Below are 26,479 nucleotides of genomic sequence, written 5' to 3'. Positions count from 1 at the left end.
AGGTATAAAATATTAAAGAAGTCACAAAATGTGGAGGACAGAACAACACAATACATTATTTTAATAACACTACAGAAGGAGAAAACAGAAGGGGTGTGGGATATGCCAAACTTGAACAGATAGATATCTGAGAGTCCTCTGGAATTAATAAAATATATAAATGTTTAGACTTTTGAAACACAATGATTCCCAGGTGGAATAAACAAAAAGAAGTTCATATATGGAAACTATAACAAAACTGAAGAACTACAAATGTAAAGAGAGAACCTTTACAGAGTGGAGAACATGGAAGCCTTTGTGCGGAGCTAGGCGATTTGGGATGTCCTGAAGGAACAATTTCCGCCATACTGTAAAACAGTTCAGGCTGAAACTATTGAAAAAACCATGAACAAATTCCATGAGACTATACTCAACACGAATAATTTTTTTTGTGTGTTTTTATTTACTTACTTATTAATTTTGCAATGCTGGGAGTCGAATCCACAGTCTTGAGCATGCCAGGCCACTTGAGATCTACCACTGAGGTACACTCCCAGATTCTATGGTTTTGGTTTTATTTCCCTTGGGTGAAATAAAATCCTAACCTTTGATTGGGAAGGATTTTGATTTCTGTAGATATTAACTTATAAGGTCAATATATTTAATTTTGAATTTTACTTTTCTTCTTATAATTTGACATTAGGAAGGCATCCATATTGTTTAAATCTGGGGCATTTTTATATTGTCAATGTTGAATTATTAGAATATCTTGATGCTATCCCTTCAAGTCACTCTGTAATCTCTGGTGAGCAGTACTGAACATTTGTGAGAACTCGGAACTCACATAACCAACATACTTAACTATTCTAACCCATTCCACTCACTGGGGGTATAATCTACCTTTGCACACCCTGGTCCTAAAGAAAACATACCCAAGAGAAGCAGTGGTTGGTATTGAGACCACCAACCTTCTGGATATTCAGCAATATCATCCCCAAAACTGCTCATCTTGTCCATCAAGGGGAGCCATAAGGTGAACAGAACCCACGTTGTGGGGAGGGATGAAGAGGCCTCTACTCCTCTATATTTCCATGAGGGGGCTATCACTAGTGTAGACTCTCTCTGACCCCCTTATTTCCTCCCCAGAATGCAGGTAGGACATTGTCCTCAGGGTGGGAGGGTCTTATCTTGGTAAGTTTGTTTAAAGGACTGGAATGAGCCTCACTTAGTCCCTCCTGGGCTTTCCCCTTCACACTGCCCGCCCACAGAGGATATACATTCTTCCTGCTCTGGATCCCATCTCTGCTCCTCCTGTTATTGACCTCTGCCTATAAGAGGATGGTATGTTTAATCCTGAAATAAGCATTAGGGGCTTGTGGGGTCATGGTAGAGCACTTGCTTGGCATGTGAGACCACTAAATAAATAAATAAATGATCAGCTAATTATTAGAAAGCTTATCATCACATCCAAGCTATGTTCTCCAATATAGCTTTTATCAAAAACCGAGCTACTATTTTTATCACTATCTTTTATTTCTTATTTTCATCTTAGTTCTAGATGAATGCATAAAAACTGTTTATTGGACACCTAAAGTCCCAGCCATGTTGTCATTTGGTGCTGGTGTAGAGCTTAGTTACCGGTTCCCCTCTTCTCCCTCCTGCATATTCTCAAGGCAGTTTGTTCAAGTGAGGAAGTCTACAGAAAACAGAGAGGTGGCTAGTCCAGCCAATTCTCCTCTGACCCGACTTCCCTGCGGCTCTGTAAGGAAGCAGTCCCCACTTTTCTCCTTGACCTGAGCTAAGGATCATCTTTCTTTTCTATTCACGACTAGGCTGATGCATTTTTAGAGACGTCACTGTAAATAAAGAACAAGAACACAGATAGGATTTATCAAAAATTGCTTCCTCAGAGTTCTCTCAAAACATCTCTTTCAAATGTATACAATAAATAACAGAGGATGGACTACAGAAGATACTCTAGGGAACAGGAGTCTCTAGATATTATTGCCTTTTGTAGAAAATGATGACAAAACAGGTGTACACCAAAATCATCGGACTAGAAACAGTCCATATGCTGTTTCCCCTCATGCTATAGCATAAGTCCTAATAAGACCTCTTCTGGAGGGTTAAAAAGAAAATCATCAGACAGTCGTACACAATGTTTTTTAAAAACCACAACCACCATCTTTACCAAAAGATCAAGAAAGAGATGAAGAACAACAAACATATTCTACAAGTCAGGCACAGTGGCATGAGCCTGCAGTCTCAGCTACCAGGAAGACAGGAGGATCCCTTGAGCCTGGGAGTTCAAGGCCAACCTCAGTGACATAGTGATACCTTATCTCAAATAAATAAATAATTTTAATCAAATTATAAGAAAAAAAAGAATGTTTCCTTTCATCCCACCTTCTCGGAAAATTCTAACATTAACTCTGGGTCAGCCATACAATATTTGGGGCCTTCAATTTCTTCATCTATATATGTTGGAAATAAGGATCTAGTATAAGGACTGTATTCACACTATTTTATGATTGACATTATATTCCCATTAAAATAGTTTAAAATATATCATTTTAACAGCTTAAAAGTATAAATAGTGGGGCTGGGGTTGTGGCTCAGCAGTAGAGCGCTCGCCTAGCTCGCCTAGCACGTGCGAGTCCCGGGATTCAATCCTCAGCACCAGAAAGAAAAGAAAAGAAAAGAAAAGAAAAGAAAAGGAAGGAAGGAAGGAAGGAAGGAAGGAAGGAAGGAAGGAAGGAAGGAAGGAAGGAATTGTGTCCAACTATAACTAGAAGAAATATATATTTTATATATATAATGATATAATGTCCTTCTACATAATGCTATCTTAAGCACTTAAAGGTGAGAAAGTTAACATTTATAAGCCCTTTGAAAAATAATGCATCATGAAGGTATTTTTATTTAGCAACAGAGAAGCATAAAGGGTTTTTTGTTTTTGTTGTTTCCTTCCTTCCTCCTTCATTTCTCTTTACTCCCTCCCTTCCTTCTTCTCACTATGCTGCCCAGGTTGGTCTCTAACATCTGGACTCAAGAGATCCTCCCACCTCAGTCTCCAGAGTAGCTGAGACTACAGGCATCACCATGGTGCCTCTGAGTTGAGGATCAGAGTGGTAAAGTATCTTCCCCAATATTCAATCTGGTGAACACGGGAAGAAGTTTCAGAACATGTATTTTCAAGTCTTTGCTCTAACCCTCCTTCTGGTTCACCCTACTGGAGATGCTTCTAACCTGTCATCACTGAGACATGTTTTGAATGGATTTTTGGAATGGTGATAGAGCTATATTGATCAGAGTATGATGAACAGCAAAAATTATAAGAACGTTGGCCAAGGCTAAGGTGGGCTACCTGTTCATAATTGTAAGCAAGCAGCTTGTCCACAGAAGGATCTTACTAATATCTCATTTATTCCTTCCCTTCAGGCCTTGGATAATCATTATCAATTAACACTGCTACTATCATCATTTATTGAGTGCTCAGTGTATTCCAGTTGCTATGCCGGGCACTTTTCACATATAATATAATTTCATCCTCGAAACAGAGATTCTCCACTTTATAGATGAAGGAACTGAGGTTTTGAAATTTTAAGTAACTCTCTGGAGGTCATTCAGCTACTGAAATTAGGATTCAACTTATGGTGTACTCATTTACACTTTTTGATAAGTTCTTTTGTAATTTTTGCCAAATAACTTTTCACTCTCTGCAGTTTATTTTCTTTATTTTGGCCAAGTAGGCTACGGTCTTTAATTAACTCATTTTAATTTCTTTATGCTTTTCCATTATGCTTGTCGATTTGTCTCTTTTTTTTCCTATCTGAAAAATGAAAATAGAAAGTATTCTTTCCAGGTATTCTTAATTATTTTGCAAAATGTGTATCATAAGGACCTGAAGTTATTCTCTCTATATTCTCACGGTGCTTGACAACTCAGAGACGTCAATACTCATTTGTACTAAAATTCAGTTCAGATATCAGTCGGAGCAGTCTTTGCACAGTAGAACAAAATGGCTGAGGACAAGGAGCTGGTTGGTCTCTTTCCCTGTTTTATGTATTTTTTGTTTGTTTTGTTTGGATTTTTTTTTTCTTTCTTCAGTTGAATCGATTTCACAAATGTTAAATGGCACCTATTTTTCAATCTTTCTTTCTTCTTTCATACTCAATCCCTGTGAGGAAGAACCTTTAATGGGAAGCAAAGAAGGTGTGGCCAGTCAGGAAAGAGATGCATAGGAGATTTATTAGGGTTCTCTATAGGAGAGCTACAGTGATCTGTGCTGTGTGAGCACATTTTTATCCTGAATCCTCATGTGGGAGTTAATTGTTTAAAACACATTAAGGTGTTTGGAAAACCCATGGTTAGTGTTAAATGTGGACAAACTGCAAAGGAATAGCTTCTGGGAATTAAGCATCATGTTTATTTAAATTATTTAATTGTTATTGTATAATTTCAATCATTCCAATCCTGATTCTGACCTAGAACAGGGAAAACACAGGTAATGCATGTCTAGAAGACACTTCACTTTTCCAGTTGGAAATGGTGCCTCTTATCATGCAGTTTCTTACCTCTTATCCACTGAAGGAGACATAGCCAATTACACCTTACCTCTGCTGAAACCCTCAGATCCTTGCCTACTTTGCTTGTTTCTAAATGTGCACATTTCACATTTCCTCTAAAAGAAAAAGAAAGGCAACTTGCTTATAGCCCAGTGCCTACAGGAGAAGCTGCATTGGGGTACAGAAATGAGCTTTATCTAGAAGCTTGTGTGAGTCAACAAACTAGGGTATATTAAAACCTTCTAGGACAATCTAACTTTGATGATTACTGAGAAGTCACTGCCTCTAGCAAGTCAGTCGGAGGAGCATGATGTCAGAAGGTAAGGGGCCCTATTGGGAATCAAAGCAAAATTAAATATTAAGGCTTTTTACCTACCCCCCTTCCCAATTAAAAGTAATAAATAGATGTTTCAGACATTCCTTTATCATTTATAAATGCTATAAATGACAAGTCTGATCTATTGTTGGCAGAAATAGGTACAAAATAGAGTAGAAGTCATCGGCCTGGATAAGTAAACAGAACAAAGTTACCTTTAGCTTAAAATAAAGGTCAATGTACAACGAGGCTATCTGTTTAGAACAAGTCAAGAGTTTTACTGCACAAATTTTAAAAGAAAATTTAGTCCTGAAAAAAATTAATTTTATGTAATGTCAAGGAAAATTAAATTAAATAAGGACTAGGAAAAAAATATATAAACAAAGTAAATTTAGTCCTTTAAATCTAGAGGGGAAATACTAATCTGACACATTTCCTAGGATCCGGATCTACAAGTTGTGAATCTGTAAGTTGTTTTCAACTCTCTCCACTTTTCCCACCCCCTTCTCCCAAGCACACTCACACGTAGAGCCATGGACATTTTGGACTTTACACTTATTTTGTGTGTTTTCACCTAAACGGCTGTAGTTTTTACTTTTTTCACTCTTCCTTTCACATTAGCCCCAAACACCACCAGCTCCACTGTCTCCTGAACCTCTTCATACTCTTGGGTCAGCCAGTTATTGATCTAAGGCTTCCATGCTCCCTGATCTCAGCTATACCTCTCACTCATTCTTTTCTCCCAGGTTTTTAAAACAAAAAAATGCTGGCTATCTCTGTCTGAATCCCAGAGAAAGTCTCAACTATATCTACAGTCTGTTTTGTTAATGTTTAAAGTGAGTGCTCTCAAGAAGTTTTCACTTTTCTGTGATCTCAAACATCAAGTATAATTGGTGTCGATGCCTTTAAGTTGAAACAAGTAAAAGATCCACAGAACAAGAGAGACTGAAGTCTTATTAAGTAAACAACAACAACAACAACAAAAACAAAAACAAACAAACAAACAAAAATAATCCCTAGCTGGGTCAGGTGGCACATGCCTACAATCTCAGAGATTTGGGAGGCTGAGGCAGGAGGATTGCAAGTTAAACGCCAACCTGGGCAGTTAAGTGAGATGCTGTCTGAAAAAAACAAACAAAAACACTCTCTAGCTACAGATTCCACACAAGTAATAAATTATTGGATTCTGATCACTAAACCAGGGGTAGCAGCAGCTCTTCAGCTTATAGACACTTCAAAGTGCTACAAGCTATGGTTCTACACATATAGAAGTTCTTTCTCTTAAATTTATATTGAATCTTTGAAGTCAAGAATCTCCTCCACCTTCATAGTTTATAATCTTGTTATAAATACATATGGATTAATTACATATCTTCTTAAAATATGAGTCAGTCAGTCAGTCTTGGGTTAATGTCAATTTATGCGATTTATCTGACCTAAATAAATATTTACTCTTTTCTTCAAACTCATTTAGGCAATGAGAAGAACATCAACATGCAGTTTGGGAAAAAAAATCAATACATAACTTGGGTCATAAATGGTAGCAAACCAGGAGCTATCCTAAAACAACTTGGAGGGTTTAAATATTATGAAGTTTCTAAACAAAGAATTCAGCAACACCAAAAGCTACCAGAATGATCATGGCAACACAGAATACAGACCTTAAAAAATTAGTCATTGTGTAGAGGTCCCATCATTATGGTTAGCTATTAGAACATAGCATCAGACACTTCTATTAAGCCAGTAGAAACCCATGTGGTAAGGGCTTTTCTCAAGCCTCTTGCTATTGTCTTAGCACAGACATAAACTCTCAAAGAACCACTTCCCAGATTCAAGCTGCACCAAGAACTGATGACAGTTCAATTTATAAAAATGGAACTAAGGTTCTATGCCAGTTTTCATGTTTGTTAAAGTTAGACCCTTTACCTAAACTGCTCTTGTTATGTGCAGGTAGCTGTCATATGTCAAGAATAAAGGCAAAATTAGAACTACTGTGAGATGACTAAAGACATAATGGTAATCTCATTGTTATATCATAGTGATACTTTCACTGTCAACACTAATCGTTTGTAAAAATTTTCCTTTAAATGCATACCTAAGATACATACATATGTATCATATTATATTATATTGAATATGTGAATTTTCGGATCTGGAACCTCAAGTCATATTTTTCACATGATGACTGATGTAACCAAGACATAGGAGCTCAAGTTATTCAATAGTTGTCTTTTACAAAAAAAGACACTCTAATTAAGTGATTCATTAAACTGAATAAAGATCTAGACCCTAGATTCTTATTTGTTCCTTTTGAAAGTTAGCATATAGGTTTTCTTCTAATATACATTCTACCAATAGGGAAATTAAAATATATATAATATAAAGGACTGAATCCAACTGACACAGTTTATAATGGTAGCAAAGACAGGATGAATACAAAAAAGAATGCAAACTTAGCCAGGCATGGTGGCATATACCTATAATCCCAGCTACTTGTGAGGCTGAGGCAGGAGAATCATAAGTTCAAGGTCAGCCCTGACAACTTACTGAGACCCTATCTCAGAATAAAAAATAAAAGTGGCTGGAGATGTAGGTCAGTGGTAGAGCACTTGCCTAGCAGGTACAAGGCTTTGGGATCAATCCCTAGAACTACAATAAACAAACAAATAAGTAAATGCAAACTTAGACTGTGAGCTTCCCCCACCAGACTCAGTTATTCAATGCACCACTTACTAGTGACAGAAAACTAATCAGTGTTGAACAAGGAAAAACTTGAAATTTCTTATAGTCCATACAAGCAATTAGAATGAAATGATACTGGGTTATCACAAAATTTAATAGCTTACATTGTGTTTTAAAAATAATTAATATTTATCAAGTGTCCAATAAGTGCTAAATACTTAGTATTTCATTTAGCACTTAACTCCTTCTATATTACTGGTGGAGAGTTAGCTAAAGTAACTTGACCACTGCTCTGTGCCAAAGCCATGATTTGAAACTACTGATTTGAAAATCTGTTCACACTCTAGAACTTCTAAAAGAAACACCGGAGATTTCTCTTCTGCAAGAACTATATAGTTGTGTATAGATATCTACATATTTTTAAAATTCCTTTTGTGGCAATGAGTTAAAGAAAAACTGGTCCATATTATAAAGAACCACTTCAGATTTATTGTCCTCTTCCAAGATTTAATTTAATTTTGTGACAAATAACCCAATAAGTTCCTTGCCCACACTTAAGTAGCTCTTAAAGATTCATGAGTGAATTATTTTCCTTTTTCTCAAATAGAACAGATACATACAATAAGTAAGTGCAAATATTTCCATTCCAAAAGAGTTAAATTTACTAGACCATCTTCTTTTCATTTTTTTCCCTCCCCATTTTATGTAACATTCCTTGACTATATTCCTAAGCATTCATCAACCTAGCCAATGGCCTGATGTTTCAGTCTTTGTGAGTTGGTTTTGTAGTCCAGCATTTTTTTTGAACATATTTTATGGAGACTTTAGAACATTATTTTTAAATTCACATGTAACCATGCCACATCTGGGAAAACAAAAGTGAGTCACTTAAGGGAGACTATTTCCACCACCACATCCCTTTCTTTCAAATTGCTCCCTTCGTGGCCTTCACTCCCTCTCCACTTGTCTAAACTTACCTTTCCACTCTCTGTGAGTAAAAAATCAAAGAAGAGCCTCCACTGTGTGCACACATGGAATTGGCCCGCTGCCATTCCATGCACAAGGAACTTCAGAGGGATAGCAACTTTTCTGAGAAAAATCTATTGTAAAATCACAGGAACGAGAGGTTCACCCAATGACTAGGGCCTTTCCAAACAGCGCCATCAGCCGCAACCCCCACTCCCACCCCCAAGATAGTACTTGCCATGACTCCCGGCAAATCTGCTGCTCCCATCTGAAGAACTTTTTACCTGTTTCAGTGTCTCCCCGGGGCTTGGGTGCTGTGCAGTAACAGCAGTCCAAGAAGATGACATAGTTAAGAATGTTGAAGAACAGTCCAATAATTCCAGCACTGAGAACCAGCAGGGCCTGCTCTGTCTTCTGGGGAGTGATATACCTTTTGATGGCTTCGACCAAGATGCTGAACATCAGCGCCACAGCAAAAATGCTGTTGCCAAACGCTCCCACAACATCCGCACGAAGAAAGCCATAGGTGCTCTTCCTGTGCTGCTTTATACTGCTGGCCCTGACGCCAAACAGTCCTATGATCATGGACAAAAAATGGGAAAGGACGGCAAAGGCGTCGGAGGCTAAGGAGAGGGAGTTGCCCACGTGGGCGATCACTAGTTCCATCACAAAAAGGAGGATGCTGACCACGCTCATGAGGATCAAGCGAAAGCTCCTTCCTGAGTATCGCCCCATGGTGGCTCAGTGCTCTGGTGTCCTCTCTCCCTTTCTTGGGAAGGCTGAGCTCTTAAGGCAGCAGCGATAGGTTTAGTGACTACAACTCCAGGGTAACTCTCCCAGTCAGCCTTTCAGCACCTGTCATATTTAGAAATCACCTTTTATAGGCTGCTATAAAGCCATAAAACAGTTTAAAGGGCAATTAAGCAAGAGAAGTCACGTGAGCAGGAGCTTATGGAAATGGAAGACACTGGCTTCAGTGTCTTGTTTTGTTTGTTTGTGTAATTACAGACCTTCTCCGTCTTCCCATCCTGCAGAAGCTCATTGGCAGCTGTGGCCTTTCCAGCCTCTTCCGTTGTCTGGGAGCAGTAATGGCTGTGGTAAGGCAAGCCACTTGACAGCAATGACCACGTCTTGTCTGCCTGACAGTTTTGAATGTCATCACCTCTACTGAGTGAGTGACTCAGTTGATCATGCTGATTTCTGCTTGAGAAGATAGAAGTGATAGGAATAGAATCTCTGACCCTCCCACCACCACATCTACTTTCCTGCTCCGGGAATATTCAAGGGTGATTCATCCAGAAAGCAGAGCAGTAAGTGAAAGTCAAAGTCAGCTTTGCCCGCTGACCTGGAACCAACAGTTATCCCCTGCTTCCAAACATTCTTCCTAAATAGGACAAGAAAAACATTCTTCATGCTCATGAAAGGTAAAAGTGCTTTGAAGTCTGCACTTTTTCCCCAGTGTTTGGGATTGAACCAGGGGCCTCATGCATGCTAGGCAAATGCTCTACCACTGAGCTACATCCCACAGCCCATAGATAAAGTGCTTTTAAACTGGAAGCTAAAGATATAATTCAGATAGTTTCAGGAAGTAAGGTCAATTATGATTTAATTGACGCAAGGAAGTTTTTGCTTTGTTGTTGTTTTTAAATCTTACCACCTGTCAAGATTATCTATAGCCTTTAAAGCTTTGGCAGATCCTGAACACCTAAAACAGGAGTGGCTTCTACTGTATTAGGTAATCTGAATACACTCAGTCCTTTAAAGAAATAGGCTGGTATTACTATATAGATTTTTTTTCCCCTGAATTTAAAGTTAGACTGCGATGTGTCACCTTGACTGGCCATTTTATCAATGATATCTAAGACATTCTGGATGTAGCCGCAAGGGTGTTTTTGAATGAGATTATCATTGGAACCCACAGATGAAGTGAAGCAAGTACCCTCACTAATGTATGGGGGGCCTTACCCAATCAATCAAAGAACTGAATAGAATTAAAAGACTAAGGAAGAAGAAACACTTTCTGCCTGATCTTAACAAGAGTCTTTCAGGGGGTTCAGAAGAATGGAGTAAAGAATCCAAAGATGGCAAGTACAAACAATCCTTTCAGTGAGTTTCACTTTACAGTCAAGAAAGGGTATTTTTAGATTGGGAAAAATGGCATATATTTTAAGTTGATTGAAAGATCCAATGGAAAAAGAAAATCTGACAGTATGTAAAGGAGAATTGCTAAAATGCTGCATTGAGAATGTGAGAGGGGATGGGATACAGTGTATAAGTGGAGGCTGGGCCTGTACTGGAGAACAGACCCCCAGCTGCTGTAGCAGAAAGGGTGAAATATATGGGCCCCGGGAGCAGGAAAGTAGATGTGGTGATGGGAGGGCAGAGATTCTATTACTTCTATCTTCTCAGAAATCAGCATGATCAACTGAGTCAAAGGGGTAGCATTGGATGTTTGAGGAGAAAAAGGTACTATTGTCTAGGAGAGAGAATAAATGAGTGAGAGAAGTACTATATAACAGCTGGGTGTGGTGGTGCACACCTGTAATCCCAAAGGCTCAGGAGGCTGAGGCAAGAGGAGTGTGAGTTAAAAGCCAGCCTCAACAATTTAATGAGGCCCTAAGTAACTTGGCAAGAACCTGTCTCTAAAATATAAAAAAAAAGGGCCAGACGTGATGGCACACACCTGTAATCCCAGCAGCTTAGGAGGCTGAAACAGGAGGATCGCAAGTTCAAAGTCAACCTCAGCAATGGCGAGGCGCTTAGCAACTCAATGAGACCCTGCCTCTAAATAAAATACGAAATAGGGCTGCGGATGTGGCTCAGTGGTTGAGTGTCCCTGGATTCAGCTCCTGGTACCAAGTAAATTAATAAATAAATAGAATTACTTATTTACCTACATAAAGTAATACTGATACATCATCACCTGCTTCTGTATTCCCCAAGCTCTTCATTCAGTAATTACTTCTTCACCATGAAATGGGGGTTTGGTGACATACTTCAAATATTTTGAAATATTCCCATTACAGGATACTTATTTAATAAAATCTTTTATATCATTTCAGTATCACTGCTCCAAGCTCAAACTTTCTAGTAAATTAATATTGCACACTGAGTCATACGCGCACGCACGCGCGTGCACGCACACACACACACACACACACACACACACAAAATATGTTTGTTACATTAAGCCTGGTGGCAGGGCAGGATAGGGTTTGTTTAATTTTTCCAAGTACTAATCTTGACTACATGAAGATGACTCTCATCATGATGATCTCATGGTGTTTTAGTGAGGGTCTCAGCCCAATTCATTGCCCCATCTCCTTTTCTACTACTGATTGTCTGATTCTGCATCTCAAATAGAACTGCTTAAGGTGATACAGCCAAGAAAAGAAAAAAAAATGTTTAATTTCACTTCTATATCCTCTGGCAATGTACAAACAGCAGGCACTCAATTTTTTTTCTTAAATAAATGACTAGCATTTTCTAGATATAGTAAAAGTGACAACCTAAGGACCAAACCTAAGGACAATTATAGGATAGCAGTAGCTGTCTTCCCAGTTTTTGATGTTTATAACCACCACTGGAGACCATGGTTATATGGTAGATGATGAATGTTAATAACTAGAATAAAGGGTGATCTTTCAAGTCCCTATCCTTGCTTGTTTTATGATGTATTCTGTTGCTGCTAACCTCAGGACTCAAATCCTCTCTGCTAGTAGGCAACATGAGTTGTTGTCATTGTCCAGTTCTCATAAGGCCTTCATGTCCTCTACTGGCATCACGAAAAACAATTTTAAACCCACTCTTGTAGATGAACTAGAAATTGCTAAGATGTAATGTCAGTACACTAGACCCAGCAAGCAGGGCCAATAATACATATGCCTCAATCTGTTTTCTTACTGCTGCAGTGAGCACTAGGCACACAATTTTGTGACTATTATCTTTGTCTCTGGCTTCCAAATCCACAGGTTCTGCATCTGCATATTCAACCAACTGCAGGTCAATTAAAAAAAAAAAAAAACTGCATGTGTACTTTAGATTTTACAGGGCTTTTATTCATATCATTATTCCCTGAAAAATACATCATATATCTGCATAGCATTGACATTGTCTTAGGTGTTATATGTAATCTAAAGATGTAGGTAATATGCAAATACTAATAATGCTTCTCTCTCAAAGGATATTGTTCAAGCACCCTCTTGAAAAACTCCAGTTCTCTAGATAGATTTTTTTTTCTTTTTCAATATTTATTTCTTCTACTCGTACACCTGTTTTTACTTATTTACTTTTATATGGTCCTGAGGATTGAACCCAGGACCTCGGAGGTGCTAGGTGAGCGCTCTACCGCTGAGCCACAACCCCAGTCCTCTAGATAAATTTTTTAAAATATGTATTTTTAGCTGTAGGTGAACACAATACCTTTAGTGCCTCACAGGTGCTAGGTGAGCACGCTACCACTGAGCCACAACCCCAGCCCAAGATACAGAATTTAATCAAACTTTGATATTTTTGCTTTATCTCAGTTTAAAAGTCAACTTTTATCAAAGTTATGTTTTAGGAAAATTCATTCCTTTATTAGAGTCCCTTTAAATAGTAAATTCTTTTAAAGCAGCAAACTTCAAACTTTTCTGCAATTAATCCTATTCATCTGAAGCTTCAACAAAATAGCTTGTGAACTTATTTTGTACCAGAGATGGCCACCTTATCCAAAATGACTTGGGGCTACAGGACAAAATGTGTGGTTATTAGTCTTTGATCGACTTTTCAGGTGTATGAAGTACAGAGCAACTTCAGTTGACCCTGTAAACTGTTATAACTCTGGTTCTGTAAGCAAGCAATATTTAGTCTTTCAACTGATAATTTCCTAACCAACATAGGAACAATTCCTGTGTTCTCATACATAGGATGTGCTTTCCTCCCTTTGTACCTCCTTCTCGATGCTCGAATTATTCATCCCTCTCTATTTTTTTTTTTTAAAGAGAGAGTGAGAGAGAGAGAGAGAGAGAGAGAGAGAGAGAATTTTAATATTTTATTCAGTTATTGGCGGACACAACATCTTTGTTTGTATGTGGTGCTGAGAATCAAACCCGGGCCGCATGCATGCCAGGCGAGCGCGCTACCGCTTGAGCCACATCCCCAGCCCATCCCTCTCTATTTGTATTGAAATTCTATTATCTCTCATAGCATAGCTCAGAATTCAAGTCTTCGTTAAAGCCTTTTTCTCTTTACTGTATATTTATAGTACCAAGTGAAAAGCATATTGGAATGGAACCCTGGGTCCTGAAAATAAGAAATTTACCAAGAAAACTAGAAATGAGATAGGAAAGTCATTTTAGGCAAAGAGACATAGATAGGAAATAGCATACCATTTACAGGAAACCCCAAATGGTTAGGTTGCAAAGGACTTTGCTGGTTGAAGATGATACAGAGATAATACGAGCCAGAAGAAGCTAAAGGGTTAGCAACAAAAAGATTTCAAGGGAAAGAAAAATATCTCAATAAACTGAATGTTAGGGAGGAAAAATCAAGAAAAAAAAAAACAAAACACTCCTGTACAAATGTAGAGACAAAATCTGGAGAGGAGATGGGAGGCCATTTGATCTATGTGAAGGGAAGACCTAAAAGACACTAGAATAGAACAGCTATTTTGCTGGCCAAATATGAATGACAGCATGTTAAGAGGGGCCGCCTAGGATGACTCAAGATTTCTGGTTTGAGGTTTAGGGTATATTTTGGCAGGCTAATCTTCTAGGCAGGAACTACTATAGAAGGAAGAGGTTCTGGGAATAGAGAGTTATGAGATTTGGGGGCATGTTATCCTGAAATGCTGATGGAACACACAAGAGAATTCAGTATGTGGTTGGTATGGGTCTAGAGCTCAGATATAGAGATAAAAATGTTGACATTATTAGCCTGTTAATACTATTTGAAACATGGGATTAGATGAGGTTTATTAGATGGCATGAGAAGAAAGCCAAGCATTGAAGTTTAACATACCCATGTTTAAGAAGCAGGCCAAAGAAGAAATGTCAGTGAATAATGAAGAGTCTGAGAGGGAGGATGACAAGTTATAGGGATAAGTGCAGCAGAATGATATGGTAAGACAAGAATAAGAAGTGAACATTGGCTCTGTTCAGGTATATCCTTAGGGATCCTGGTGAGACTGCTGTAGTGGGGAAAGGTGAGAAAAAGTATAGTGAAGTAGAAGTGACGAGGTTGACAGTTCTTTTAGAAATTAGGACTTATCTGAAGACCCAACTAGAGGAAGAGAAGCTCAAGGGAAAGCTTTGTTATTTTTTGTTTCACTCGTGGTTTTGTTTATTTTTATTTATTTTTTAAATATTTTTTAGTTGTAGATGGACACAATACCTTTTATTCATTTATTCTTATGTGGTGCTGAGGATCGAACCCAGGGTCTCGCACGTGCAAGGCAAGCACTCTACTGCTGAGCACAACCCCAGCCTTTGTTTTATTTTTGAAACAGGAAGATTCAGGACAATTTTAGATTCAGTATTAGGAGTTATGGAAGGGTAGTCCTCCAAGATAGATGGGATAATTGGTGGTTTAAAGTTGGTGACATCCCAATGGGTGTTGATATCAACACCACCTAACTTTCAATGAATTGCTGGTAGGATTTTCCTTGTAGTACATAATTCAGGTATTTCAGAAACAAATGAATACATAAAACAGTATTAGTTCATGATATTTATTACTGGGGTTGTTTACAGAAAAGTCTTTTTTTCCATTGCTGATTTAAGCATAAGAATAGTTGTTTGTCTCATGTGATCTTCTTTTACAACTTTTATTTTAAAAAAATCATAAAACTGTATCTGAGAAGATATTAGTATCAGTTTTTTAAAAAGCTAGGAGGATTGGCGTGATGGTTTGATTTTATCCTTTAGTAACTTCGACCAAACAAGGTGTAGAACTTGGCAGGGTTCTTGCCACAGACGCATTTGGCTCCAGGCTGCAGCTCACAGAGTGGTTTGAAAGGGATACAAAGGCTTTTAGCTCCCATGGAGGGAGCACCAGGTTCCAGATCCTGATCCCTGAAATTTAAAAACACATGAGAATTTCATTCATTTTTATACTATATGTTGCCTTTCCTATCCAGCGCAGTACCTCACAAGCTGCATTGGTTACCTGGCAGTGGTCTTTTTGATCCAATCTTCACAGTCAATTTCCCCACAGAATGGAATCTGAGCAATCTAATAGGGAAAGAAAAAGTATTCACTATTTATAACTCATTCTATAAAAGGAAGATTTGAATTCTCTATACAACTTATAAGCAAAAAAATATCTCAGGCCGTGGCATCTTTACTGCAAATACGCTGGAATCTTTACTCAGAGGTACACAAGATATGAAAGAATGTTTTTGCATTAAAAACTCACACTCACGGAACAAAACATAACAAAAACGCCTTTGCAACACATTAAAATGTCCCAATAAACTGTCTGCAGTGTAGCATACTCCAGTTCTACGTCCATTTCAAATGTGGACCATGGCCTGTTCTATATATAAACATGGTTATAAGAAGGAGAACAGGGAGATAATAAATGCTGGTTTTTAAAGTGATGTTAATAATGACAATTAACTATCAGACAAGTATCATTTTATATCATAATATTCCTAATATGCAATGAGTATGTGAATCATTTTAAGTCTAAAAACTTTTGAAAGTCAAAAATCATTCTGGGGCTGGGGATGTGGCTCAAGTGGTAGCGCGCTAGCGTGGTATGCGTGCGGCCCGGGTTCGATCCTCAGCACCACATACAAACAAAGATGTTGTGTCTGCCGAAAACTAAAAAAAATAAATAAATATTAAAATTCTCTCTCTCTCTCTTTAAAAAAAAAAAAATCATTCTGGGGCTGGGGTTGTAACTCAGTGGTAGAGTGCTTGCCTCTCACATGTGAGGCACTAGGTTTGATCCTCAGCACCACATAAAAATAAAGGTATGGTGTCCAACTATAACTAAAAATATTTCTAAAATAATCATTCTGTATGAAGAAAAATAACACTCAATTTTTTTTTCTTACATCATATAGAATAATGGGCAGAATCAAGACACTTGGGATTTTAGCTTCATTTTAAACTTCATTATCTCGTTGAAAATCTCTAGCCCTGGATTTTCATTCAATAAAATATAAATGTTTGACTAGACAGGCAAGGACCCATTAAGTCCCAAGTTTTCAATTCTGCAAATATTTCAATAAAGTTGACAAGGATGTATTAAAACAGGTTGAAAATCATAACCTAGAGCATACATATATATTAATAGTTATAATTACTATGATACAATACACATTCTTCTTACTATATAATTGCTACATGTTAGACAACTATATTATATATTAAGTTTTTATAGGTGTTCTACATCTGAGATATGGGACAAAGTGGGTTAAGATTTCTCCCAGTTATGAATGCTAAATTTTTCATAGCATGTCTACTTCAAAATGAGACATATGTGCAATAATAATTACCTAATAGTTCTATAAAAAAATTCCAGGAGATCAATGTTAATGACGGTAAGAACATCATTAACACAGGAGAAATATCAGTTTAGAAGCAGCTGAAGGCAATCTAGAGATTTATCAAGGGAAGACCCAAGAGACAGTAAAGGCAACAGCAGTATGTTTCCAGCTTCCTCTTAACTTTAATTTTTTTTTTAGTTGTAGATGAACACAATATCTTTATTTTATATGCGGTGCTGAGAACAGAACCCAGTGCTTCACACGTGCTAGGTGCTACAATCCCAGCTCCCTCTTAACTTTTCACTAACTAATTCCAGCCATGTTTTACACAAACAAATTAAGAGCTCCTCCTGCAAATTCCTTCACTTCGGATTTAGTTAAACATGTTGCAAAATGCTTCTCTAAGTAAAAGTAACTAGAGACTAAAAAATTACTGAAAAAAGTATATCTTCAGATGAACACTAATGCAATGGGTAGCAAAAGTCTTTTTTTATGTTCATTCAGTGAAGTGTGTTAATTTAATTCCCAAGGTCTATAAACTACTATTGTGATAACATTGTCTCAAGACAATGAAGAAATAAATTTCTACTTAAGTCCTGAGGAGTAGGAATGGGCTGAGGGAAGGTGGCAGAGATTAGAAAAAATAAACATTCAGAGAAGTCTTAATACAGAAATTCTTTGTGTGAAGAAAACTGAAGCAAAAACAAACCTAGATATATAAGCTGAGTAACCAAAAAATTACTTCCTAATGTTCAAAGTTGTAAATCACAAACATTTATAGTAAGAGCACGAAAAAAGCATATTCACATAGTACTGTTTAAAATTCATGAGAAAAGAGAGAACAGGGAAAAAACTTTAATCAGTAAACTTCATGGAATGATAAAATATTGAGACCATTTTAAAAAATGTCTTTGAGTAATAAATTTAAATCTGGTTTCTTTGAAACTTTTACTTCCCTTAATTTAAAAAATTTATAGCTGTATTTTAACAACTTTAACAATTTTTATAGTAAATAAAGTTGTGTTTCCTTTTTCCTTGAAAAAAATTACTAAGCCTTGAGAAGGGTCTATATTTCTAAAATATTAATTTTTTACAATTTAAAATCATTGTAGCACATGAACAAATTCAATTAAATTTTTATTTGGATTCATAAGTGACAATTTTGCAAAAACTTATGCTTTAATTCTTTCTAGCTTCAAAGTAAGGTTTAGATGATAAGACTTGGAATTTCTGGTTATTTAGTTGGCATTCATAAATATAAAAAAGACAGTATGAATGTTTAGGTTATTTATTCAATCATGAAAGGATTTTAACAGAATTCTTCAATAATTTCTCTATATTGTTTTAACTTTTGCTGTATGTAATATTTTAAAATTTTTAGAAGACAATACTAATGACAAGAAAGCAATATTCTGGAGCTCCAGTGGCACAACTGGTTAGCATGCAGTACTTAAGAAATAGCAATATTCAAAACTCACAGTGATCAACAAAAGATTAGTAATGCACAGCAACAGTGTACATGCATATATTTATGTATGATATATATATAGTATATACCAGCATTTATTTTTTCATTCAATTAAGATCCTCCTCTTGGAAATATGTACTAGAATCAAATACTATAAATCAAAAATAGTGTTTTTTTCATTTGTACCAATACAGAAGAGTAAAAAAATCAAACTTTCACCTACATTCAAGTTCCAAAGATCCCTTTTCCTTTTCCCCTCCTAGCAAATACAATTCTATTTACAACGACCTCAAAGGTTGCTTCTAGGCTGACCCATGTGAGGTAAGAAATGAGGTGGAATTGGCTACTGTATACAACACACAAAATTTGCTTTTTGGTTCCATGTGCTCTCTGGACATACAACTAAAATACCCTATGTTCTACTTTAGAGTAGAAGATGGAATCTCTGCAATAATTTATCTAATACTAGAATAAAAGATATGATTCCACTAACACCTGCCGAGATCCATTTTTTTTGAAATCAATAGATTAACTGATGGTTGGTTAGCTCTATTGATTTATTAACTCTTATGCAATTTCTCTAATAGACTGGGATGGAAAAAGTGACTGTCATATTTCTATAGTGAAAGAAATTTATAACTTCAAAAATTAATGGAACAAAAGGAAAACAATCAAATAAATTATAAAGAAAGGAAAAAAACAAAGTAGGAGATGGTTATCTAATCCCTTGCCTTTCTACTGAAGTAGGCAGTTTGAGTCAAGCGAAAAATTATGGAACCCAGAAAGGTAAAAAATTACGAAGGCAAGTTTGGCATGGTGGTCCACAACTGTAGTCTCAGCTGCACAGGAGGCTGAGACAGGAGGATCATAAATTCAAAGCCAGCCTCAGCAATTTAGTGAGACCCTGTCTCAAAATAAAAATAAAAAAGGGTTGGGGAATGTGGCTAAGTGGCTAAACACCCCTGAGTCAATCTCTGGTACCAAAAAAATTACAAAGGTAATAAATCAAGAATAGAAAGCCAAATACTAAAGAATTATAAATCTGAGAGGGATTTTGAGATTATCTATTTTGAACTCATTTAAACTGAGAGCCAGAGATTAATTTTCCTGACTCATGTAAAAAGAGACATTATTAATACGTTATGATCACAAAATTTTGCTTTATACTCTCAGCATGAATTTGAAAAAAACAGATACATAGGAAAGTACATTAAACTAAGCCAGAGAGATCTGACTGCTAGCACCAGGTCTGTGTAGCTTGGGATAATTCATTTGAACTCTGGCCCATGGTTTTTTCATTTGTAACCCAAGGACACAGGATGGGTTATATATTCAAACGATTATACCAGAATACTAAAGTTCGTATAATTCATTCCAATAATAAATAACTTTGGCAAATGAAAATTTCTTCTTTATGAAAATTAAGTTTCAGCTATGAACATCTGAATACACATAATACATAAAACTGTTGAAATCCTGAATAGTCAGTAAATTAATTGAAAAGTCTATGTAGTTTTAAGATATCAGAAGTAATCACTCATTCTGAAAAAGACAGTATGAGCAACACATTTCCCCACATTATTCATAAAGTTCAATCAATTAAGATCCAGGTAAGTGTTTGTATGGTCAGAGAACCACACATGCACTGAAAGAAAGCAACTTTTGTTGGGGGTTTCCCTAAGTTGGTGAGGCCAACTTCAAACTTGTGATCCTCCTTGCTTAACTCTCCCAAACTGCTGTAATTATAGGTGTGCATCACCACACCCAGTTCAATGAATCTTAAAATACGATTTACTGAAATATCCTTATTTTCAAAACTCCTCAGGGTTGGGAGTATAGTTCAGTGATAGAGTATTTATCTAGCAGGGTCAAGGCCCTGGGTTCAATCTCCAGCATTGTAGGAAAAATAAAAACAAACAAAATAAGCGGGGTGAAAAAAAAAAAAAAGAAAGAAAGAAAATTGGAAGTCGCTTACCTTTCCAGAATCCAGTACTTTCTGTAAGTCTTCCAATGTATTAGCCACAACCATATGAGTTTTAAGGTCTTCAGAAGCCCTACCAAAAATTAGAATATGTAATTTTTCTTACAAAGTTTTAAACAACACATAATTTAATGAAAGAACGATAACCTGTGAAAGCACACAATCAGTGACTATTATTTTTATTATTGCTGTTAAATTTCTATTGACTAACATTCTATTCCTGGCGATACCACTTGCTACCTGTGGGAGTCTAAGTTTATAGACTTCTCTGGTATTATTTTCTCTTCTACAAAATTGGAAAAACACTCTAGAGTAAATCATACTCTAGTAACTACTATATGGGACTGCTGTGATAACAAAAGTAAGAGTTTTGAAAAAGAGAAACAATACACATGATTCAAAATGTTTTCTTTCATACACACTGCTTAATTTTCTTTTGTAAAAGACTTAGGTTTTAGAAATGCAAATGAACATTCTTTTTCACATTCAAAGTCACACATTTAGTCACACAAGGTGGTGACAAAGGAAGGAAAGACATTTGTTATTTTCTCAATCTCAGGGCTAAAACCATGTGAACTCTGTGCCAGAAACTGCTAGCTATCCACCAAATCTATTTCCTCTTTTTCCCAGTCTTGTCTCTTTTTTTGTAGAGAGATGGGCTTATGTGACCAAGTTATAGCCATGGAGAGTCAGACAGGCATACATATGGCCACCTGCCTGGCTTAACCTTTAAGGCAGTGAGCCGCTCCTGCACACTCCCCCATTTCCCAACCAGCATTTGAGTAGTTACTTAGAGATGACTGTGATCTAGTTTTGACCATGTACATGACAACAGGCCCTAGAGACTGGCAGAGCCAATAAAACAGAAATCATCTAGACTCCTGAATGATCAGAAGCAGTAGAGCCATCCCAGAACCGCAACACTGACTTCATACTCTTCCTTGAAAGAACAGGGAAGTCATTCTTTAAACTCAACTTAAGTCCTCTCTTGGTTATAGAAGCTTAGTCTACTTCATGTGCACAGAAGTTCTTAAACTAAAAATACTACCAAAAAAATTGACCTTATGAAGCCAATAGTCATTATAATGTGGGCTAAATAATCTTAAAAACCAATTCAAACCTTTGACAAGATCTATAACACCACATGCTTGACATAATAATTTTGATTTATTCAAAGGGTCTATATTTTATAAATAAGTATTGATAATATACCAAAATGCATTCAGTGAGACTACAGGCAGTTTTGTTTTTTCCTGTAAGATTCTTCATGTGTCACAATTTTTCTATATTTAACATGTATATCTAAGTAGAAAAACATTATAAAAACAAAGTCCATAATCACTGCTTTACATAAACTAAATACAAAATGTTTAGTATGTATCTTATGTAAAAAAGAACAGGGAACAGAGAACTTGGATGTGAGGGGAAAGCTTGATAAGAATTTCTTCTATAAAAATGTCACCCCTTTACTAAAGAAATTCACCCAGCAAGTATTTAGAGAATCTAGCTACTTATCATGTTCTAATTTTTTAATTACCACAGAAAATAAATAGAAAAGACTGTCCTCAAAGAGCTTTAGAAGTGTGAGGAAATTTGAGGGCCAATTTGAAGGGAATAAAAAGTATAAAAGCTCTTTTCCCTGATGATTAGAATAAATTTACTGATTGCTTCTCATGAGAAAAAATTCACCTTTATGCAACCTAGATTAACAAATGTACTGAACACAAATGCCAGTAGAAAAAATGCCTGTTATCCACTAAAGCACTGGTTTCCAAACCAGAAGTTTGCATGCAAACCAAAGAGCAACAAATCCTAGAAATAATCCCTCAAGATAATTCTTACTAGCCCCATGTTCTAAGACAAGCAAGCCAAGAGATGCAAAGTTACTTGCCTAAAAACATGTAAACAAAACCAATGCTAAAATTAGTTTATTCTTTCCCAGATATATTGAAGCCTAATGTGTGTTAAGCACAGGGTCTTAGATGGAATAATAAATAAGATTAGATAGAATAATAAATTAAGATGTAGGAACCACCTCTCCCCAAACTAAGCCTCTATCCCCAGTGACAGTGGTCTCTCTGCATTAGGTGGGCAGGAAAGAAAATAGGTGCCAAACTAATGCCACCAATCTTCTGGTGCATTACAGATTGCCTTGATATCTGTGCTTTCAGATCTATGATTCTAAAAAACCTCTCTCTATAGGTCAGCCTCCCTCACCGAAAGGTCTCCTTACCCTGACACTACCCTCAAACCCAATCCAGAGGTTCTTAGCCTTGACTACATTATAACCATTTGGGGAGTTTTAACACTATAGTTGCCAAGCATTGTCTAGATCAACTAAATTAATAGCTCAGGAAAGGTGCCCAGGTGTTGGTATTTATTAAATCTTTCCAGGTGCTACCAACAAGTATCCAGCAGGTGAGAGCCAATGCCTTGATATCTCTCACATTTGTATGCCACATAAGCCTAGATCTAATGTTAACCCAAATAAGTCCAAGAGACAGTCCCTTGCTGAGACAGTTCTCAGCTATGGAAGCTCTTTTTTTTTTTTTTTTAAGTATTTATTTTTTAGTTGTAGTTGGACACAATACCTTTATTTTATTTATTTATTTTTATGTGGTGCTGAGGATCGAACCCAGGGCCTTACACATGCTAGGTGAGTCCTCTACCACTGAGCCACAACCTCAGTCCCTGGAAGCTCTTAATGGAGATTAAATTTAGTAGGAAACAGATAACACTTAGAAAAATAACCATAATACAAGTAAAAAATAAAATAAAGAGTGGCAAATTAAGTGCAATCTGAGAGTTCAGAGGGAATGATTATTTTCAGTTGGGGAAACCCAAAATTTCTGCCTTTAATTCTCAGAAGATGGACAGGTTTGAAGACAAGAGACACAGGCAATTTTAAGGTTTTACCTTGTGAAAAGGTTAACTTGGATGTCCTCCAAAATAGCATGAAGTTTAGTCTCAGCGTCATTTTCAGCAACAGTCAGCTTTTCTCCAGTGTCCCGTCTGACAGCTACAAATTGACAGCTCTTCATATCACGTGGCCCAACTTCAAGTCTAATTGGAACTCCCTATAAAATAAAAAAGGCAATTAAAATGGCATGTACATGTCTCCAGTTGAATAGGCTCATGTCATGGCTTTATCTACAATAAAGCATAAATAATCCAAAAAGCAAAAGCGTAACCAAACAAGAAAATGGCAGGTAATATTCCTTAGATATTATAGAAAACTACTTGAATAATAAATAAAGAAAAAACCTACTGCCTGAGTGGTTCTCAACTAGGGAAGTTCTTTTTTAAAATATTTTTTAGTTGTAGTTGGACACATACCTTTGTTTTATTTATTTATTTTTATGTGGTTCTAAGGATCGAACCCAGGGCCTCGCACATGCTAGGTGAGTGCTCTACTGCTGAGCCACAACCCCAGCTTCTGGAAGCTCTTAATGGAGATTAAGAGGGCAGCTGATTAGATTAGCTTCCCAACTGCTGTCTCCACTCCACAAAATAGCACATAGGAGAGATGAACAGAAGACTTCTTGAGGCCAAAGATATCCTAAGTCACTAAGGGCACTAGTTCACTGGCATATTCTTGACTCATTCATGGTGTGCTCCAACTGGGGAATCCTAACTCTGGACAGAACTCAATCTGTAGCTTGTGTAAGAATCACCTGGAGGAGCTCCCACCCCTGCGCGGAACTGGGTGGCCGCTCATTCCCCTGGAGATGCTGCAGCGATGGCGACCGTAGCAGGTGGTGCAGCCTACTTCCGGAGGGGCAGTCTGTTCTGGTTCACAGTCATTACCCTCTCCTTTGGCTACTACACGTGTGTTGTCCTCTGGCCTCAGAGTGTCCCTTATCAGAGCCTTGGCCCTCTGGGCTACTTTACTCAGTATTTGGTGAACCACCATCACACCCTCCTGCATAATGGGTATTGGCTTGCCTGGCTGATTCACGTGGGAGAGTCCTTATATGCCATGGTATTGTGCAAGTATAAAGGAATCATAGACAGTCGGGCTCAACTACTCTGGTTCTTGCAGACTTTCTTCTTTGGGATAGCATCTCTCTCCATCTTGATTGCTTATAGGCCAAAGCACCAAAAACACAGTTAAAGGAGAAAGTCAAAACTTTCTCTCCACTTTCACATTCGGACTCTTTTGGGGGGGTGCTATGTTTACTTGATGATATTTCTACATTCTAAAAATTCTGTCCTACAAAGGTATTTAAGACCCTCTCAATGTTCATTTTTCTTCCATATGCTCGGGTTGAGCTTGAGTAGACTAGTTGTTATCTAAGAAAGAAATAAGAAAAAACTCTGGTTTTCTAAGTTCTGCAGAAAACTTGAATGGCAGCAGACTTGCAGCCTCTGCCTCTAAGGCCCTTGGCTGTGCTGGTTGGTCCCTCTCTGTCTTTAGGGCTGAAAGGAGTACTAGATTTGCTTGCTGGTGGGCCTGTGCTCCCTGTTTCTGAGTAAAGCATCTCTTCTAAATTTGTTCTCACCTTTCTGAACCAAAATGAAATGACGCTTCCATAATACATTTGTTAGACAACTGTGAGGCAGGATCTTATCTCCTCAACTAAGCAATTGTGTAAAGGCCCAAAGGACCTGCCGAGAACCCAGAGCAGAGGACCAGGGCAGGGTCTCCCTGATGCTGCCAGCCAGCAGCGATCCTTCCCTGCACATTGCCCCAGGGACACAGTGCTCTGTGGTAGGCAGAGTGTGATGGCCACTGCTAGATCGCCCCTTCAGTTCAGGGCCACAACTCAGGCATCTGTCCTTTTCCCTGGGGCGCCTGTTCCCACCTGTGCATCAGGTGGTTCTCCTCCAGTGTCACTGACAAAGGAGGGAAGCACTTCACTTCCACTTGTTCTGTATCATTCATTCCATGTGTCCTCATCTCCTAGAACAGCACAGGACACCTTCAGTAGTGGTACCACCTTTCTGTGGGTCCTCTGGGGAAATGTGGATTGTTCCCCACTCTCCTGCTATCTGTCGCTTTCTTCATCCAGCCCTAGCTTACTCAGTCACACCCACATTCCTCTCTAGAGATGCTAACCTCTGGGTTGTCCAGCTGATTACTACCTCCCTGATTAACCTGAATGTACTTTATTTCTACTGGCCTTTGGGGAGAGAGGTTCCCTATCTCTGTCCCTTTACCTTGGAAAAATGGCACCATCACACTTAGGAGACATTAGGGCTCCTTCTGTGGAGAGCATCTGCTTGTTCTCTGGAAGCTATTTCTCATTTCCCTTTGGGATTCCTTGGGCAGGTTGTTGAATCATCATACATTTATAAGAAAAAACTCTTCCCAAAAAGAAAGCCCCCATGAGAGATCATGAGCTATGAATTGTTTTTAGTGGACATAATTTTTTTGCAAATGTATCTCAGTCTTTCCTGAGCTTCCTCTTGGAGTAGGGGTTACTTTTGAGTAAAGAAAAAAATTTGACCAGGAGTTAAGCATCATGGAGATCCAACCCAGATTTTTTTTTTAAAGCATAGCTGTCTCCAAATGACACTAATAATGACAATAACTGTGCCTCAGAACAATGTGGCAGATGATTAAATGAAATAGACTAACTCAAATAAAATGCTGTGACTTTCTCTACCAAAAAAAAAAAAAAAAAAAAAAAGAATCACTTGGAGGGCTCCTTAAAGACCAGATTGCTGGGCCCCACCCCTGGAGTTTCTTATTATAGTAGGGTTAAAGATGGACCTGGAAATTTATGTCCCTTGGTTTCCTTTTTTTTTTTTTTTTTGGTGCAAACCTAGGGCCTGGTGCTCCCTAGGCAAGCACTCTATGATTGAACTACACCCCTAGTCCCGTGAAAATCAATATTTCTAACATGCTCCCAAATGATGCTGAGACTGCACATCTTGGGACTACACTTTGAGAACCTTTAGCCTTACGTTTTTATAAAGAAACTTAAGGACTGACTACAAGCAAGATTAAGACGTATGAATGTTCAGTTGTTATGAATTTATGTTTCTGAGAGGAGTAAAAACCCTAAGGTTTAGGGAGATCTTTCATTTTGGGGCCTAT

The 26,479-nt window shown here is 37.5% G+C and overlaps 2 protein-coding genes and 1 pseudogene across 2 annotated transcripts in view; 1 reads left to right on the top strand and 2 right to left on the bottom strand.

Annotated features, from left to right (window-relative positions):
- Positions 1-9,246, bottom strand: part of Slc30a10 (solute carrier family 30 member 10) — a 40,440-nt gene extending 31,194 nt beyond the window's left edge. The window contains exon 1 of the mRNA XM_076832271.1: positions 8,796-9,246. Within this exon, the coding sequence (XP_076688386.1) occupies positions 8,796-9,246 (451 nt within the window). The remainder of the gene's footprint in view (positions 1-8,795) is intronic.
- A 5,960-nt stretch (positions 9,247-15,206) lies between these two features.
- Eprs1 (glutamyl-prolyl-tRNA synthetase 1) overlaps positions 15,207-26,479 on the bottom strand; it is a 75,485-nt gene continuing 64,212 nt past the window's right edge. The window contains exons 29-32 of the mRNA XM_076873118.1: positions 23,353-23,513; positions 20,431-20,509; positions 15,658-15,722; positions 15,207-15,563 (exon numbers count right to left, since the gene is read on the bottom strand). Of these exons, the coding sequence (XP_076729233.1) occupies positions 15,413-15,563; positions 15,658-15,722; positions 20,431-20,509; positions 23,353-23,513 (456 nt within the window). The 3' untranslated portion in view covers positions 15,207-15,412. The remainder of the gene's footprint in view (positions 15,564-15,657; positions 15,723-20,430; positions 20,510-23,352; positions 23,514-26,479) is intronic.
- On the top strand, positions 24,156-24,550 carry LOC143379476 (transmembrane protein 254 pseudogene; annotated as a pseudogene).

The sequence above is a fragment of the Callospermophilus lateralis genome, chromosome 13 (genome assembly GCF_048772815.1).
Source record: "Callospermophilus lateralis isolate mCalLat2 chromosome 13, mCalLat2.hap1, whole genome shotgun sequence".
In the NCBI taxonomy this organism is placed as follows: domain Eukaryota; kingdom Metazoa; phylum Chordata; class Mammalia; order Rodentia; family Sciuridae; genus Callospermophilus; species Callospermophilus lateralis.
This window is presented reverse-complemented; position numbering and strand designations above follow the sequence as displayed.